This window comes from Oryx dammah, unplaced genomic scaffold (genome assembly GCF_014754425.2).
Source record: "Oryx dammah isolate SB20612 unplaced genomic scaffold, SCBI_Odam_1.1 HiC_scaffold_24, whole genome shotgun sequence".
NCBI classification, from domain to species: Eukaryota; Metazoa; Chordata; class Mammalia; order Artiodactyla; family Bovidae; genus Oryx; species Oryx dammah.
In genome coordinates, this window is record NW_024070208.1 from 19,163,993 (window position 1) to 19,178,413 (window position 14,421).

At 38.1% G+C, this 14,421-nt stretch overlaps 2 protein-coding genes across 4 annotated transcripts in view; one reads left to right on the forward strand and one right to left on the reverse strand.

Annotated features, from left to right (window-relative positions):
* The window catches only part of CAB39L (calcium binding protein 39 like), a 94,634-nt gene extending 89,345 nt beyond the window's left edge, over positions 1–5,289 (reverse strand). Inside the window, exon 1 of one of the 3 annotated variants that reach the window (XM_040266971.1) lies at positions 5,026–5,289. The gene's annotated coding sequence lies outside the window, so the exon portion shown is untranslated. The remainder of the gene's footprint in view (positions 1–5,025) is intronic. The other 2 variants (XM_040266969.1, XM_040266970.1) reach the window with 2 other exon arrangements.
* Positions 5,290–5,758: 469 nt separating this feature from the next.
* Positions 5,759–14,421, forward strand: part of SETDB2 (SET domain bifurcated histone lysine methyltransferase 2) — a 38,178-nt gene continuing 29,515 nt past the window's right edge. Inside the window, exons 1-2 of the mRNA XM_040266944.1 lie at positions 5,759–5,849; positions 8,696–9,052. Of these exons, the coding sequence (XP_040122878.1) occupies positions 9,037–9,052 (16 nt within the window). The 5' untranslated portion in view covers positions 5,759–5,849; positions 8,696–9,036. The remainder of the gene's footprint in view (positions 5,850–8,695; positions 9,053–14,421) is intronic.

Here is a 14,421-nt window from a genome sequence, read left to right on the forward strand (position 1 = left end):
TTCTGTTCCTTCTTATATCTCTAGCAGTTTCTACTTTATATCAATTGATGTGTCCTTTGGTAAATAGATATTTTTAAAAATCTTTATTGTAAATATAGCCCTTAGCTTTATAAGGGATATTTTATAATATCCTTCATCTTAATGCTTTTTCAATTAAATTCTGCCTTGTCTAATACTAAGATAATGAACCCTGCTTTCTAAAAAATTTGCATTTATTGTTAAGTCTTACACTCTTACTATTTTTAAATTATTCATTTACTAACTCCCTTTATTTATGATTTTTACAACTGTATCTTTCATATACAACAATCATGAAGTTGAGCCATCAGTTCAGTTCAATTCAGTTCAGTCGCTCAGTCGTGTCCAACTCTTTGTGACCCCATGAATCGCAGCACGCCAGGCCTCCCTGTTCATCACCAACTCCCAGAGTTCACTCAGACTCTGAGACATTGAAAAGTAATATCTCTGCTTTTCAATATGCTATCTAGGTTGGTCATAACTTTCCTTCCAAGGAGTAAGCGTCTTTTAATTTCATGGCTGCAATCACCATCTGCAGTGATTTTGGAGCCCCAAAAAATAAAGTCTGACACTGTTTCCACTGTTTCTCCATCTATTTCCCATGAAGTGATGGGACCGGATGCCATGGTCTTCGTTTGAGGCTTTTTAGTTCCTCTTCATTTTCTGCCATAAGGGTGGTGTCATCTGCATATCTGAGGTTATTGATATTTCTCCCGGCAATCTTGATTCCAGCTTGTGCTTCATCCAGCCCAGTGTTTCTCATGATGTACCCTGAATAGAAGTTAAATAAGCAGGGTGACAATATACAGCCTTGACGTATACCTTTTCCTATTTGGAACCAGTCTGTTGTTCCATGTCCAGTTCTAACTGTTGCTTCCTGGCCTGCATACAGATTTCTCAAGAGGCAGGTCAGGTGGTCTGGTATTCCCATCTCTTTCAGAATTTTCCACAGTTTATTGTGATCCACACAGTCAAAGGCTTTGGCATAGTCAATAAAGCAGAAATAGATGGTTTTCTGGAACTCTCTTGCTTTTTCCATGATCCAGCGGATGTTGGCAATTTGATCTCTGGTTCTTCTGCCTTTTCTAAAACCAGCTTGAACATCTGGAAGTTCACAGTTCACGTATTGCTGAAGCCTGGCTTGGAGAATTTTGAGCATGACTTTACTAGCATGTGAGATGAGTGCAATTGTGCGGTAGTTTGAGCAGTCTTTGGCATTGCCTTTCTTAGGGATTGGAATGAAAACTGACCTTTTCCAGTCCTGTGGCCACTGCTGAGTCTTCCAAATTTGCTGGCATATTGAGTGCGGCACTTTCACAGCATCATCTTGCCGGATTTGAAATAGCTCTACTGGAATTCCATCACCTCCACTAGCTTTGTTCGTAGTGATGCTTTCTAAGGCCCACTTGACTTCACATTCCAAGATGTCTGGCTCTAGATGAGTGATCACACCATTGTGATTATCCAGGTCATGAAGATCTTTTTTGTACAGTTTTTCTGTGTATTCTTGCCATCTCTTCTTAATATCTTCTGCTTCTGTTAGGTCCAGATCATTTCTGTCCTTTATTGAGCCCATCTTTGCATGAAATGTTCCCTTGGTATCTCTAATTTTCTTGAAGAGATCTCTAGTCTTTCCCATTCTGTTCTTTTCCTCTATTTCTTTGCATTGATTGCTGAAGAAGGCTTTCTTATCTCTTCTTGCTATTCTTTGGAACTCTGCATTCAGATGCTTATATCTTTCCTTTTCTCCTTGGCTTTTCGCTTCTCTTCTTTTCACAGCTATTTGTAAGGCCTCCCCAGACAACCATTTTGCTTTTTTGCATTTCTTTTCCATGGGGATGGTCTTGATCCCTGTCTCCTGTACAATGTCATGAACCTCATTCCATAGTTCATCAGGCACTCCATCTATCAGATCTAGTCCCTTAAATCTATTTCTCACTTCCACTGTATAATCATAAGGGATTTTATTTAGGTCATACCTGAATGGTCTAGAGGTTTTTCCTGCTTTCTTCAATTTAAGTCTGAATTTGGTAATAAGGAGTTCATGGTCTGAACCACAGTCAGCTCCTGGTCTTGTTTTTGTTGACTGTATAGAGCTTCTCCATCTTTTGCTGCAGAGAATATAATCAATCTGATTTCGGTGTTGACCATCTGGTGATGTCCATGTGTAGAGTCTTCTCTTGTATTGTTGGTATTTGCTATGACCAGTGCATTATCTTGGCAAAACTTTATTAGTCTTTGCCCTGCTTCATTCCATATTCCAAGGCCAAATTTGCCTGTTACTCCAGGTGTTTCTTGACTTCCTACTTTTGAATTCCAGTCCCCTATAATGAAAAGGACATCTTTTTTGGGTGTTAGTTCTAAAAGGTCTTGTAGGTCTTCATAGAATCGTTCAACTTCAGCTTCTTCAGCATTACTGGTTGGGGCATAGACTTGGATTACTGTGATATTCTAATCTACATTCAGTCACAAAACATATTTAGAAGGTGTTGTCAAATTTTTGATAATGGGAAAAAAATCTGAATTTGTAATATATGCTGCTGCTGCTGTTGCTACTAAGTTGCTTCAGGTGTGTCCGACTCTGTGCGACCCCACAGACGCAGCCCACCAGGCTCCCCCGTCCCTGAGATTCTCCAGGCAAGAACACTGGAGTGGGTTGCCATTTCCTTCTCCAATGCATGAAAGTGAAGTCGCTCAGTTGTGTCCAACTCTTAGCGACCCCATGGACTGCAGCTCACCAGGGCTTTAACTTTTAATACAAGTTAAAACAAAGTTAAATTACTTTTACTTAACATCACTTGACATTGTTCACGCAAAAGCATTATTTTAAAACATTTCTATGGATCTTCAGATTATATATTATGAAATCTAGAGAATTATGTTCTTCAAACAAAAGTCTGCAGATACTCACCTAATTTGTTTTTAAATTACTTATATACAGAACATATTTATGCAATATAGTAAATGTAAACACAGTATTTTCACTTTAAGTTGTCTCAAAAAGAAAATAGTAGAGTAATAAATTTTCTTCAGCAGAAGAGACTGAAAGCAATAAGTTTGGCATCATTTACCCTGACTGGATACTTTCAAGAAAACAATGGCAAATAGAGCATTATTACTTAGTTCATTTTCATTATCTCTACTGTAGGATCTCATAAACAGACCTCAGAAAAAAAGGATTACGAACTCGTCCTTAGTATGATTCTAATGTATAAATTGGAAGAGAAAAACAAACTGAAGGTCAAGTTTTCTGAAAAGCAGATTAAAAAGTTATTTTTTAGTTAGGCTAAAGGAAAAAAAAATGGACATGAGTTTGACTAAACTCTGGGAGTTGGTGATGGACAGGGAGGTCTGGCGTGCTGCAGTCCATGGGGTCGCAGAGTCAGACACGACTGAGTGACTGAACTGAACTGAAAAAAAAAAGTATATCTATACCTCCCAATTGCTATATTTTTTAATTCATTCATTCAACAATTATGTTTTTGAATATATGCCAAGAACTATTACCGTGTTATCGTTACCCAAAGGCTTTCACAAACATTTACTGAGCAGGTACTTTGTTATTGGTGTTTGTTAGCCACCAATCCCTTTGATAGCCTATATAGTTCTCCAAAGCCAAGGACTGGTTCCAAAACTCCCCATAGATACCAAAATTCCTTAGGCACCTAGTACCTAAGCCATCAACTCCATAATAAATTACTGGTATTTGAACTCATAACTTAAGCTTTTAAGATTCATGGATAAAAAGTAAAATTTTTAAAGAAAATTAATTTGCAATTATTTTACATTTTACTGCTGTTCTCCTTGATACTCCTGCCACAAAATACAAGGCACTGTTGACTTGATTGGGTTACCAGTTAACCTTGATAGTGAAGTGAAGTGAAGTGACTCAGTCATGTCCGACTCTTTGCCACCCCGTGGACTGTAGCCCGCTCATGCTCCTCTGTCCATGGGATTCTCCAGGCAAGAATACTGGAGTGCGTTGCCATTTGATTTCTAAACTCAAGGCAGTATCTTCGCTTCTTCTCATGAGTATCAAAACTGGTAACGTTAATCATAAAATACTAGCATTTTAGCTAGGTTTTCGGATCTGAGGTAATTTCCCCCTCAAATGAATAACCAAGCAAGCTTTCTACTTTGATTTTTAAAAATAATAAAGAGGAGAAAGAGGTAATTCTTGCCTCCGTCCCCCCATCTCAAAGATCTTGGGAGTTAAAAATGCTTTCTTTTACACAAACTTCTGCCTACCCAGGACGAAGCCCATGCCAAAGCAAACCCTGAGACTCCCAAATCTTCAGCAGATCATAATCAGGAAAACCAAGATTTGACAAAATTCTTCCTTCGCTTCCACTGTTTCTGCAAAGGCCATCCACATTCTAGCTTAAAAAAAAAGAAAAAGAAAAAGAAACCACTGGAGGAGTGTCGGCTGTACACTAATGAATAAAACTGCCCTAACGCAGAAGCTGGGGCACGGCTTCAAAGGATGGCCTTAGAGGTTAAGCAAAACACATGAGTAGTCACTCCCTCGCAAATGACAGAAAACGAAGACGTCTCTTTCGACTAGTAAAGATAGTCGTATCTCCCTCTCTCCTCTTCCATCACCAGTCTTGTTCCTTTCTCAATCAGGCAGTCCATCAACCTTCCTTGTCAGTATAGAGGGTTGATGGTCAGAATCTTTCGCAGACAACGATTACTAGAATAGTTCCCTGGAACCCAAGGGATCACGGCTAAAGCATCAGAGTCCACGCCAAGCCCTGACAATAACCAACCAAAGCCTGTGATCCTAATCACCTCCATCATTTATCTCTTTCCAGCCAGGGCTGAGACTCAGACCAAGAAAACCTTTCCCTTTCAGGGAGGTAAGAAGCTTCCAGGTCTGTTTCCTCAGGCCCCTTCTTTCCTCCACTGCTTCTTCAGGACATCTCTACAGCTTGAGCCGCTAAGGTAGGTTCCAAAGGCCCAGCAGCCCAGTCCCAGCCACACACAAGATGGCAGCCAAACACCTACCAGAGGAAACAGACGAACCACCTCTCCAGCGATGCCGGCCTTTCGACTGTGGATATCCGCATTGGTCCAGTCGGAGAGCGCGAGACAACCCGAGAACTCTGACAGCCAATCGGAAAACGGCGCGCTGAAGCGCCGTCGCGTTGCAGGCTGTACGCGCTCGGGACCTCTAAGGCGTGAACCCGGTACGGGTGTGCAGCCAATGAGCTAGGGCCTGGGAAGTGGGCGCTGTCGGTGTTCTCCTCCCATTTCGGGTTCATGAACGTTAGAAATATGGGCGGTCCTCCCTACCCGGCTGAGGCGAGGCGGAACTGTTGGCTGAGGTGAGGGCTAAGAAACGGTGAAGTACTTCCCGGCCAGGGGGCACCTGAGGCCGCGGGTTCTCGGCGGCGTGGAGTGGCAGAGGAGTCCGACCCGCGGGGAACTCAGCCTCGCCGGCGGGGCGGGCGGAGCGCAGCTCTCGGCTGTTGCGGGCTGCGTGAAAACCGTTAGCTGAGCTAGTGTAGCTGCCGTGGGTGGCCCTCCCGAAGGCTCTTTCGGCCCAGGACCAGGGAACGCGGCGGAGCTCTCTGCCGCCTGGATCCCAGCCCTTGGGACCTCCCATCTCCCTTTCACCCGCGTACAGTCCCAGGCTGAAGAGGGGAACCGCGGGCGCCCTGAGTTCCCACCCGCCGCATTTCAGTCTCTTGACATACGGTTGCACACCGTGAGAGGTGATTCCTAAAGCAGCTGGGGACCTGAAGCTGTAAAGGGGGCTGCGGAAAATGAACTGCGGTCCAAAATCCAGAAGCAGAGCTTGACGGTTTATCCACTGACCCATTTCTCAGGTAAGACTACGCTGAATAAGTAACATCATTTCCCCAAGATCACGGAGTTGAGAGCAGATGCTCAGAGCGCCTTTCATTAACCACAACCCAATAAGTAGTTATTCCCAATAGGTAGGAAATAAGAAACAATACGTAATTGTGCTCATCAGCAAGTGGAATCCTGCAGTGAGTTCTGTGTGTGTTAAGAATTAGGCGGTAGATTAGAAGGATCAAAAACGGGCTCAGAAACCAGGCTGCTTGGTTCCTTCGTTTGTCTTTGCTATTTACAGTGTAACATACTTTAGCTTCTTTGTGAGAGAAATCCAGGCATGCTACAATTTGTCCCTCGTGATTGTTATGCGGGTTAATAACATGGGAAGTGTTTAGAAGCCTGCCTGACACATGGTTTATACTCAATGAATGTTCATTACTGTCATCACTGTTAAAACATAACAGAAGAAATGGTCACAGTTTCACAAAAGCCTATTGGTGAAAATGAACCATAAGTCGAAGCGAAACAGTGTTTTTCTGCCAAAATGAAAAAGTGAGAAGGAAAAATATGAACAAATTTTTAAATACTGTGACAATCTAAAGTTAAATTGGTAGTCTCTGGATGATGAAATTATGAATGATTTAAATTTTCTTCTCTGTGCTTTACAATATTCTGCAAATTTACTGAAGAAAACCTTTTTTGTGATTACTAACATAATTGGCCTTTTTCCGCTTCCTCTTTATTTACCATGTTTCTATTCGTATCTTTTGTATCTTGTATTTTTCCATTTTTCTTTTTAAATGAGCTTAGCCCCAAGTTTTCTTTGTTCTGTTTTCTTTTTCATACTGTACTTTTACATTTTTAAAATTTTTTATTGGAGGATAGTTGCTTTACAATGTGTCACCTTTATATTTTTAATGCAATTCATACATTTAGTTGGTATTGATATTCTCTCTGCAAAGAACTTAGTATGATTTACTTTACTTTCTGTAATCTTACAACAATCCCCTTCCGTCCCTCCTCCAAAAAAACACGTTAATTTCCTGTGGTTTTATTTTCTAGCATTATTTCATTTGTCATTAAAACCCACTTTTAATCTCTTTTTATCTAGCATTAATGTGTTTTATTTATGTATTTGCTCACTTTTGTTTCTTTTACCTCAGTACTTCCTTCTGGGTTAGTTTTTATTAATGAAGTGCTTCTTCATTTCTTTCAGAGTCTCTGATGGCTCTTTGAGTGTCTGTAAGAGTCTTTTTCTTTTTTTTTTAACTCTTGCTATTAAAACATAAGATGGCTGAAATAGTATTCTTTCTGGATTCAGACTTATTTTCCCTTAACATTTTGCATTGACATTTCTGATGAGAAGTCTGATTACCAGTTTGATAAATGTTCATTTTAGATCATCTAGATTTTCTGAAAGTTTCTGACGCTTTGTCTTTATTCTTGATATTCTGAAGTTTACCCATGGTTTGTCTAGTGGTTTGTATTAATAAGTTTATTTTGTTACTCAGTGGACTCTTAGTGGCCTATGTGTTTTCCAGTTATAAGAATTTTTCGATCATTATTGCCTTGTCTTCTTTCTACTTACCCCTCTTTTTGCCAGTTCTTTGCTCTGTATTCTGAGTGAATTACTCAACTTTGTCTCCTGGCTCTTTATCTGAATCTGTTACTATGAATGTTTATTATTGAGTTTATTTAACAACTACTTTTATATCCAAGATATCCAGTTAATTATTTTTCAGAATTGTATGTTATTTCTTTAGCTCTTTGATAGTAAATACAATAATATTTGTTTTAAAATTATTTTCAGGATGCTCAGTTAATTCTCTTTAATTCAATTCAATTCATCAGTTTGGTGGGCTTGTTAAGTCTCTTCCATGGTGTAACTTTTTTCAGATGTTCGATGACTCTTGGTTGTACATACTCATCTCCTCTGAGAGGATCTGCTCTTTATTTTGCCATGATACGTTTGTGGTTGGCATTATCTTTGCAACTTCCCATCTATTTCCTTTCCACAGAGAGGTCCCACAGACTCAGTCTATAGATAATTTCCTTTTTATTTTCAGCATGATTCTATATTTTTAATTAAAAAAATTAAGATTTCTGTGAATTTGGTGTGGGAGTAGAAGAATTTATCATGTGTTGACTAACGTCCTGAGACTAAAAGTGCTGACCTCTTTTTGACCTTTATTTCCACCTCTAGGTGTGTATCTTAAGGAAATAATCAGAGATGGGCATAAAGTATATTCCATCATTATTTATTGTATTGGAAAAATGGAAATAATCTAAATGTCTGATATAGAGGTTGACTTAATAACTTACTACATTTTAATTATTAAAATTCTTTAGTATAATTTAACTTAATGGATTATTGACCAAAGTATATTGTACAATCACTTAAAAGGTCATATTATAGAAAAACATTAATGATGAGAGAAAGTGCAAGATATATTATCAATGAAAGATCATAAAAATTTATATATACTAAAATTCAAATTTGGTTTTTAAAGTATATATACAGAAAGAATAATAATAACTGTTAGCATTTATTGAGTCCTTTGTAATGTGCCAGGTATTATTCTAAGGGATTAAGTCAGCCTCACAACAGTCTTTTGAAGTAGTTAACATTATTAGCCCCATTTAAAAGTTTTTAAAGGTTTATGAAATGGAGATTACTTTATAGTAATTTTGAATTTTTCTATAATATTCCTAATATTGATATTTTACATGTTTTTCCGGTTAACATGTATTCTTTTTTCATGATAGTTCATGCTATTTTAAAAGATAGAGCTATTGTTACAACAACCCTCTTTTTCTGATATATTTTATTATTTTCAAATATGCCATTTACCATTCCTTATTGTTTTCCTTACAGAATGTTTCATGTATTCATGGACGAAAAGATGGAGTTGATTTTTGTTTTTAAAAAGATACTGTTGATGATTTGATACAACTGTACGTATTCACTTGATAAAGATTCATGGAGTGATCATTAAGTTGGACTAGTAATCATTTCTGAAAGTTTCTTCAAGCACAGTTTAAAATTCAGGTGTCAAAGAATATTTGGCTTAAAACAGTATAATGATATATTTTCTCTGAGTACTGCAAATTTCAGAGACCACAGTTGGATACCAGTTATATTCTACAATCAAAGTGATTCAGTTCTTTGATACAGTTAATTTCGAAGAATTTGATGTTTGTAAACAGCACCAAAAGATGGGAGAAAAAAATGGTAGGTTGAAAAACCATTGTTAAACTTTATATTTAAAAGTATAAAGACTTCTTAATGAAGTTGAATTGTCAAATTTTCAAGTTTTTTCATTGCATGTGACTTTCCTGAATTACAATTAAGGATTTATTCTCATGGAACAACAGTTTTGACTCTTCATAATTAATTGTGTATCTGTAATGCTTAGTCAGTACTTAAATGTACTTTTAAAAACTATACTTTATTTTTTTAGAAAACTTTCAACTTTACAGAAAAATTGAAAGGCTGGTACAGAGTTCCCTGCACCCAGTTCTGCCTATGATTAAAATCTAACATTTGGCTGATACATTTGTTATAGTTATTGTTACTGACACATTATTGTTAACTAAAGTTCATAGTTTATTCTTATTTCCTTAAATGATATCTTTTTCTGTTCCAGGGTCCTATTCAGGATACCACATTACATTTACTTGTCATGTCTCTTTAGGGTCCTCTTGGATATAACAGTTTCTCAGACATTTCTTGTTTTTGTAAGATTTTGTATCCAAATGTCTTATAAGATGCTCCTCTATCAGAATTATTGAGTGATATTTGTTTTTCTCATGATTAGACCTGGGGTTGTTTATTTGGGGGAGGGAGACCATAGAGGGAAAGTGTCATTTTTTACCAAATGATGTCAAGCGTACATGGTATCAACATGATTTCTCGTCTGTTGATGTTGATCCTGGCTGAATTGTGTTCAGTGATTTCTCCACTGTAAATTACTGCTCTCTTTCCCCTCCGTTTCCCTACTTACTCTTTGATAGGAAATGACTATGTGCAGCCCATACTTAAAGAGTGGAAAGTCATACTCCTCCTCTTTGAGAGCAGGATACTCACACTATTATTCAAAATTCTTCTGCAAGGGAGATTGGTCTCCTCTCCCCAATATATGTATTTATTCAGTTATGTGTTTATATCAGTATAGATTCGTGAATACATATTTTATATTTTGGGTTATAATCCAGTACTTTTTTATTTTGTTATTCAAATTATCCCAGGATTGGGCATTTGGAGCTCTTTCTGTCAGTCTCCTCCCCCTTTGACATACTCCATCAGTGCAGGTGGTTTTTGTTTTGTTCTTTGTTTTGGTTTTTAGCACTTTCTTATTTTCTGGTACTAAAAGATGCTCCAAGTTAATCTCATGTATTTCCTGCCATCCTCCTAGAATGAGCCATTTCCTGAATGAGCCTTCCTGGTTCCTTTTATTGGAGAATGGTATTACAAACCAAGATCTGGGCAGTAGGTGTGTTTGTTGCTCTTGGGGTGTCTTGATTATAGGCCCTCTCAACTGACAGAGCAAGATATATATAAATTGTATTTACACGTATCTATAAATATTTCTGTATATAACCATCTCTAACTATCTTAAGTTAAACATGAGTTTATACTGATGTTTCTGGCTCTAATCTATTACCACATGGGTATGCTAACCTAGTCTTCTTGCTTATCTGTAAATTCCCATTATCTGTTATCCACTTATTTATTTGCTTAATTCCAATATATATGTATAACAGTATCAGAAGTATAAACTCATTCCGAGGTGGGAAACCTCAGTGCTTGTGCAAGTTCCTTTTGCCTGTAGTTTTACAGAGTCCACTTATTTCCAAAGTTGTTTCAATCAGCATCTTTTCCACCCAGCCCTCAGCAAAGTTGTGTATACATGCCTTCCTGGGATCCCTGATCTCTTAAATGATATTGCATACATTAAGCTTCCATCTTTGTGCTTTCAAGTACTGTGGGTTTTGATGAATGCATAATGTTATGTATACACCATTACAGTATCATACAGAATAGTTTCACCACCCTTTGTACATGTGTGTAATAGGTGAATTGTTATACAGATTGTAGTACCTATTTCACTGGACAGTTATCTAGGCCAGTTGTTTTAAGCCTTCTTTTAGTTTCAGAGTATAAAGAGTATAAAGCTTACTTTATACTTTTAAAAGTATTTAAAACCCTCAATAGCTTTTGTTTATGTGGTTCATATCTGTTCATATTTACTATATTAAGAAATTGAGAAGCTTAAAAAATGGTAGTTGATCTATATTTTAAAAGTAATAAACCCAACATGTTAATATAAATTACATGAGAGAGAACTATTTTCTGAAACAAAAAAATTAGAAAACCACTGTTTTTTATTTTTACAAATCTCTTTGATAGTTGGCTTAATAGAAGAGAGATTCTCATATCTGCTTCTGCCTTCAGTCTGTTGTGTAATGAGGCTTCAGTGTGAATGTATAAAGAAAATGAAGCTTCACACAGACAAGAAGTTGGAAAAAGGAAGAATATTTTAATAGCCTCTCAGATAATCGTGGAAATTTTTATTTGATACAACTACAAAACTCAACAAGTAGTCATTCCTTCAAGTTTAGTTATAGTGTGGAATCTGAATTCATATCAGTGAGTTTTCTTTACACTGTTACGTTAAAATCCATTGATTTGCCTTGCACTTTGAATGGGTCTCTTACACATGCATGATTTTATAACATCATGCATTGGCCACTTGGAAAACATTGGTGCAATGAATTATGCAGATTTTTCTAAATGTTGACACATTTAATCACAATATTTTAAAATTATATTTGTTAATATTTCTATCAGTCATCTAAAATTGATGAATTAGTGAGAACCTTTCAAACTTATCATGGCAGATGCAAGTTTTCTAAATTTTCAATTTTAATTTGGTAGCTTGAATTTTATCATTAGCAATGACTGCAGTTAGTTTTGTCCTTCAAGTTTGAGAAAATGTGTACCAAACACCCAGTCAGAAAACCATAATTTTTATTAGTGTTTCTTTTAAGTAAAAATGGTTTTCCATGGTCATGAGAAACACTGGGCTGGAGGAAGCACAAGCTGGAATCAAGATTGCCAGGAGAAATATCAATAACCTCAGATATGCAGATGACACCACCCTTATGGCAGAAAGTGAAGAACTAAAGAGCCTATTGATGAAAGTGAAAGGAGAGTGGAAAAAGTTGGCTTAAAGCTCAACATTCAGAAAATGAAGATCATGGCATCTGGTCCCATGACTTCATGGGAAATAGATGGGGAAACAGTGGTTGACTTTATTTTTCTGGGCTCCAAAATCACTGCAGATGGTGAATGCAGCCATGAAATTAAAAGACACTTACTCCTTGGAAGGAAAGTTATGACCAACCTAGACAGCATATTAAAAAGCAGAGACATTACTTTGCAACAAATGTCTGTCTAGTCAAGGCTGTGGTTTTTCCAGTGGTCATGTATGGATGTGAGAGTTGGACTGTGAAGAAAGCTGAGTGCCAAAGAATTGATGCTTTTGAACTGTGGTGTTGGAGAAGACTCTTGAGAGTCCTTTGGACTGCAAGGAGATCCAACCAGTCCATCCTAAAGGAGATCAGTCCTGGGTGTTCATTGGAAGGACTGATGTTGAAGCTGAAATTCCAGTACTTTGGCCACCTGATGTGAAGAGCTGACTCATTTGAAAAGACCCTGATACTGGGAAAGATTGAGGGCAGGAGGAGAAGGGCACGACAGAGGATGAGATGGTTGGGTGGCATCATCGACTCAATGGACGTGGGTTTGGGTGAACTCCAGGAGTTGGTGATGGACAGGGAGGCCTGGCGTGCTGCGGTTCATGGGGTCGCAAAGAGTTGGACATGGCTGAGCAACTGAACTGATGGGAGGATAAGAAAGCTAGTTTATCTTACAACTCAAAACGGTCTCACTAGTGGTTTTCCTTGAAAGAGCCATTGTACTGTGGTAATTATTTATGTTGCTTTATCAAGAACCGTAAGTGAAATTGGTGGTAAACAATACAATGGCTAACTGGTAGTTTGGTGCAACTGCCTTGATTCGCACTAAGGCTCCAGCGCTTTTATTCACCAGAGCTTTTGAACCATCAGCTAATGTCAATATAGGGAAGAAAAAGGCAAATAATGTATTACTGTTAAAATACTTTGACCTAGTGTATTGTCTGAAAAGATTTGTGCTATGCTGTGCTTAGTCACTTGTTCGTGTCCGACTCTTTTGACCCATGGACTATAGTCCGCCAGGCTTCTCTATTCATGAGGATTCTCTAGGCAAGAATACTGGAGTGGGTTGCTATTCCTTTCTCCAGGGGATCTTCCCCACCCAGGGATCAAACCCAGGTGCCCTGCATCGCAAGTAGATTCTTTCCTATCTGAGCCACCAAGGAAGCCCCAACATCCAAGAATTCATAAACTATACTTTGCTGATAACAGGCTCAAAGGTGTCTTAGAGATTCTCTGGACCACTGCCCTGAGGCTCTTCAAGGAATGGATGGTGAGATTGGAAGACGTATAGTATAACTGTATAGTTTACTTGTTTTCCTTCTCTGCAAAGGTGCCGTACCTCTTGCTTCATGATTATGTTCTTGCAATAAATCTTAAATCTAGCTGAATAATGGAGCAAGCTTGGATAGACAGTGGAGTTGTAAGATGATATTCTTCATTTCTAGAGGCAAGTAGCAGCAGTATTAGTTTACTGATTTGAGTTTCAACTCAAGTATCTGGTGCTATATTCCTTCTCAGTCTCCATGATTCCTTTTTCTTATTCTCATCACTTACATGTTGATGTTTTACAGAAAACCCTTCTCATTCTACACATTCTCTCTAATCACATCTTCTCTGTGGCTTCAATCAAGAATTTTTGTATTATTGACTCCAAAATTAACTTGTATATCTGGACCAGATCTTCCTCTGGAACCTATGTATCCACTTTACCTATGCTGCTTGAATTTCTCACTTGTTGCTCTACCTTTATTCACTGTTGCAAATAATACCAGTATTATACATGTGGTTGACCAAATCAGAAACAGAGAAATCAGTCTTGACTCCCTTTTCCCACTGCCCCCCATGAGTGATATTTTTAAAAACAAATTAATGACATAACGATAAGATGCTTAAGCCTCTTAAGTGGCTCTCCATTGCCTTCCATATAAAAATAAGGTTGCTTAGTATGGCACACAAGGCCCTCCATGTCACAGCCCCTACCTTTCTCTAAAACATTTCTCACCCCTTTTGCCTTTTCACATTGTGTATTTTTTTTTTCAAGTGTTGAAACCTTTGTCTGAACTGTGCTTTGGGGAATTAAAAGTAGGCTTAGTCTTGTGTAGTACACAATAGGCCAGAGAGTTAACAGGGAAGCAGTGCTCCTCCTGAGGCTGCTGAGAGCAGTGGCTTGCATTAGCCAGAGGTCCCCTTGGGGTAAGATGACTGCCAGGGAGAGTTGAGACTTTGAAGTCTAAGCCTCTTTTGAAGAATTCCCCACCGTTACTAACTGGGAGGTTCTGGGCTTAATTTTTATGAAGGAAAATGTATTTTTTGGTGAACTTACTGTGCTGTCTGCTCATT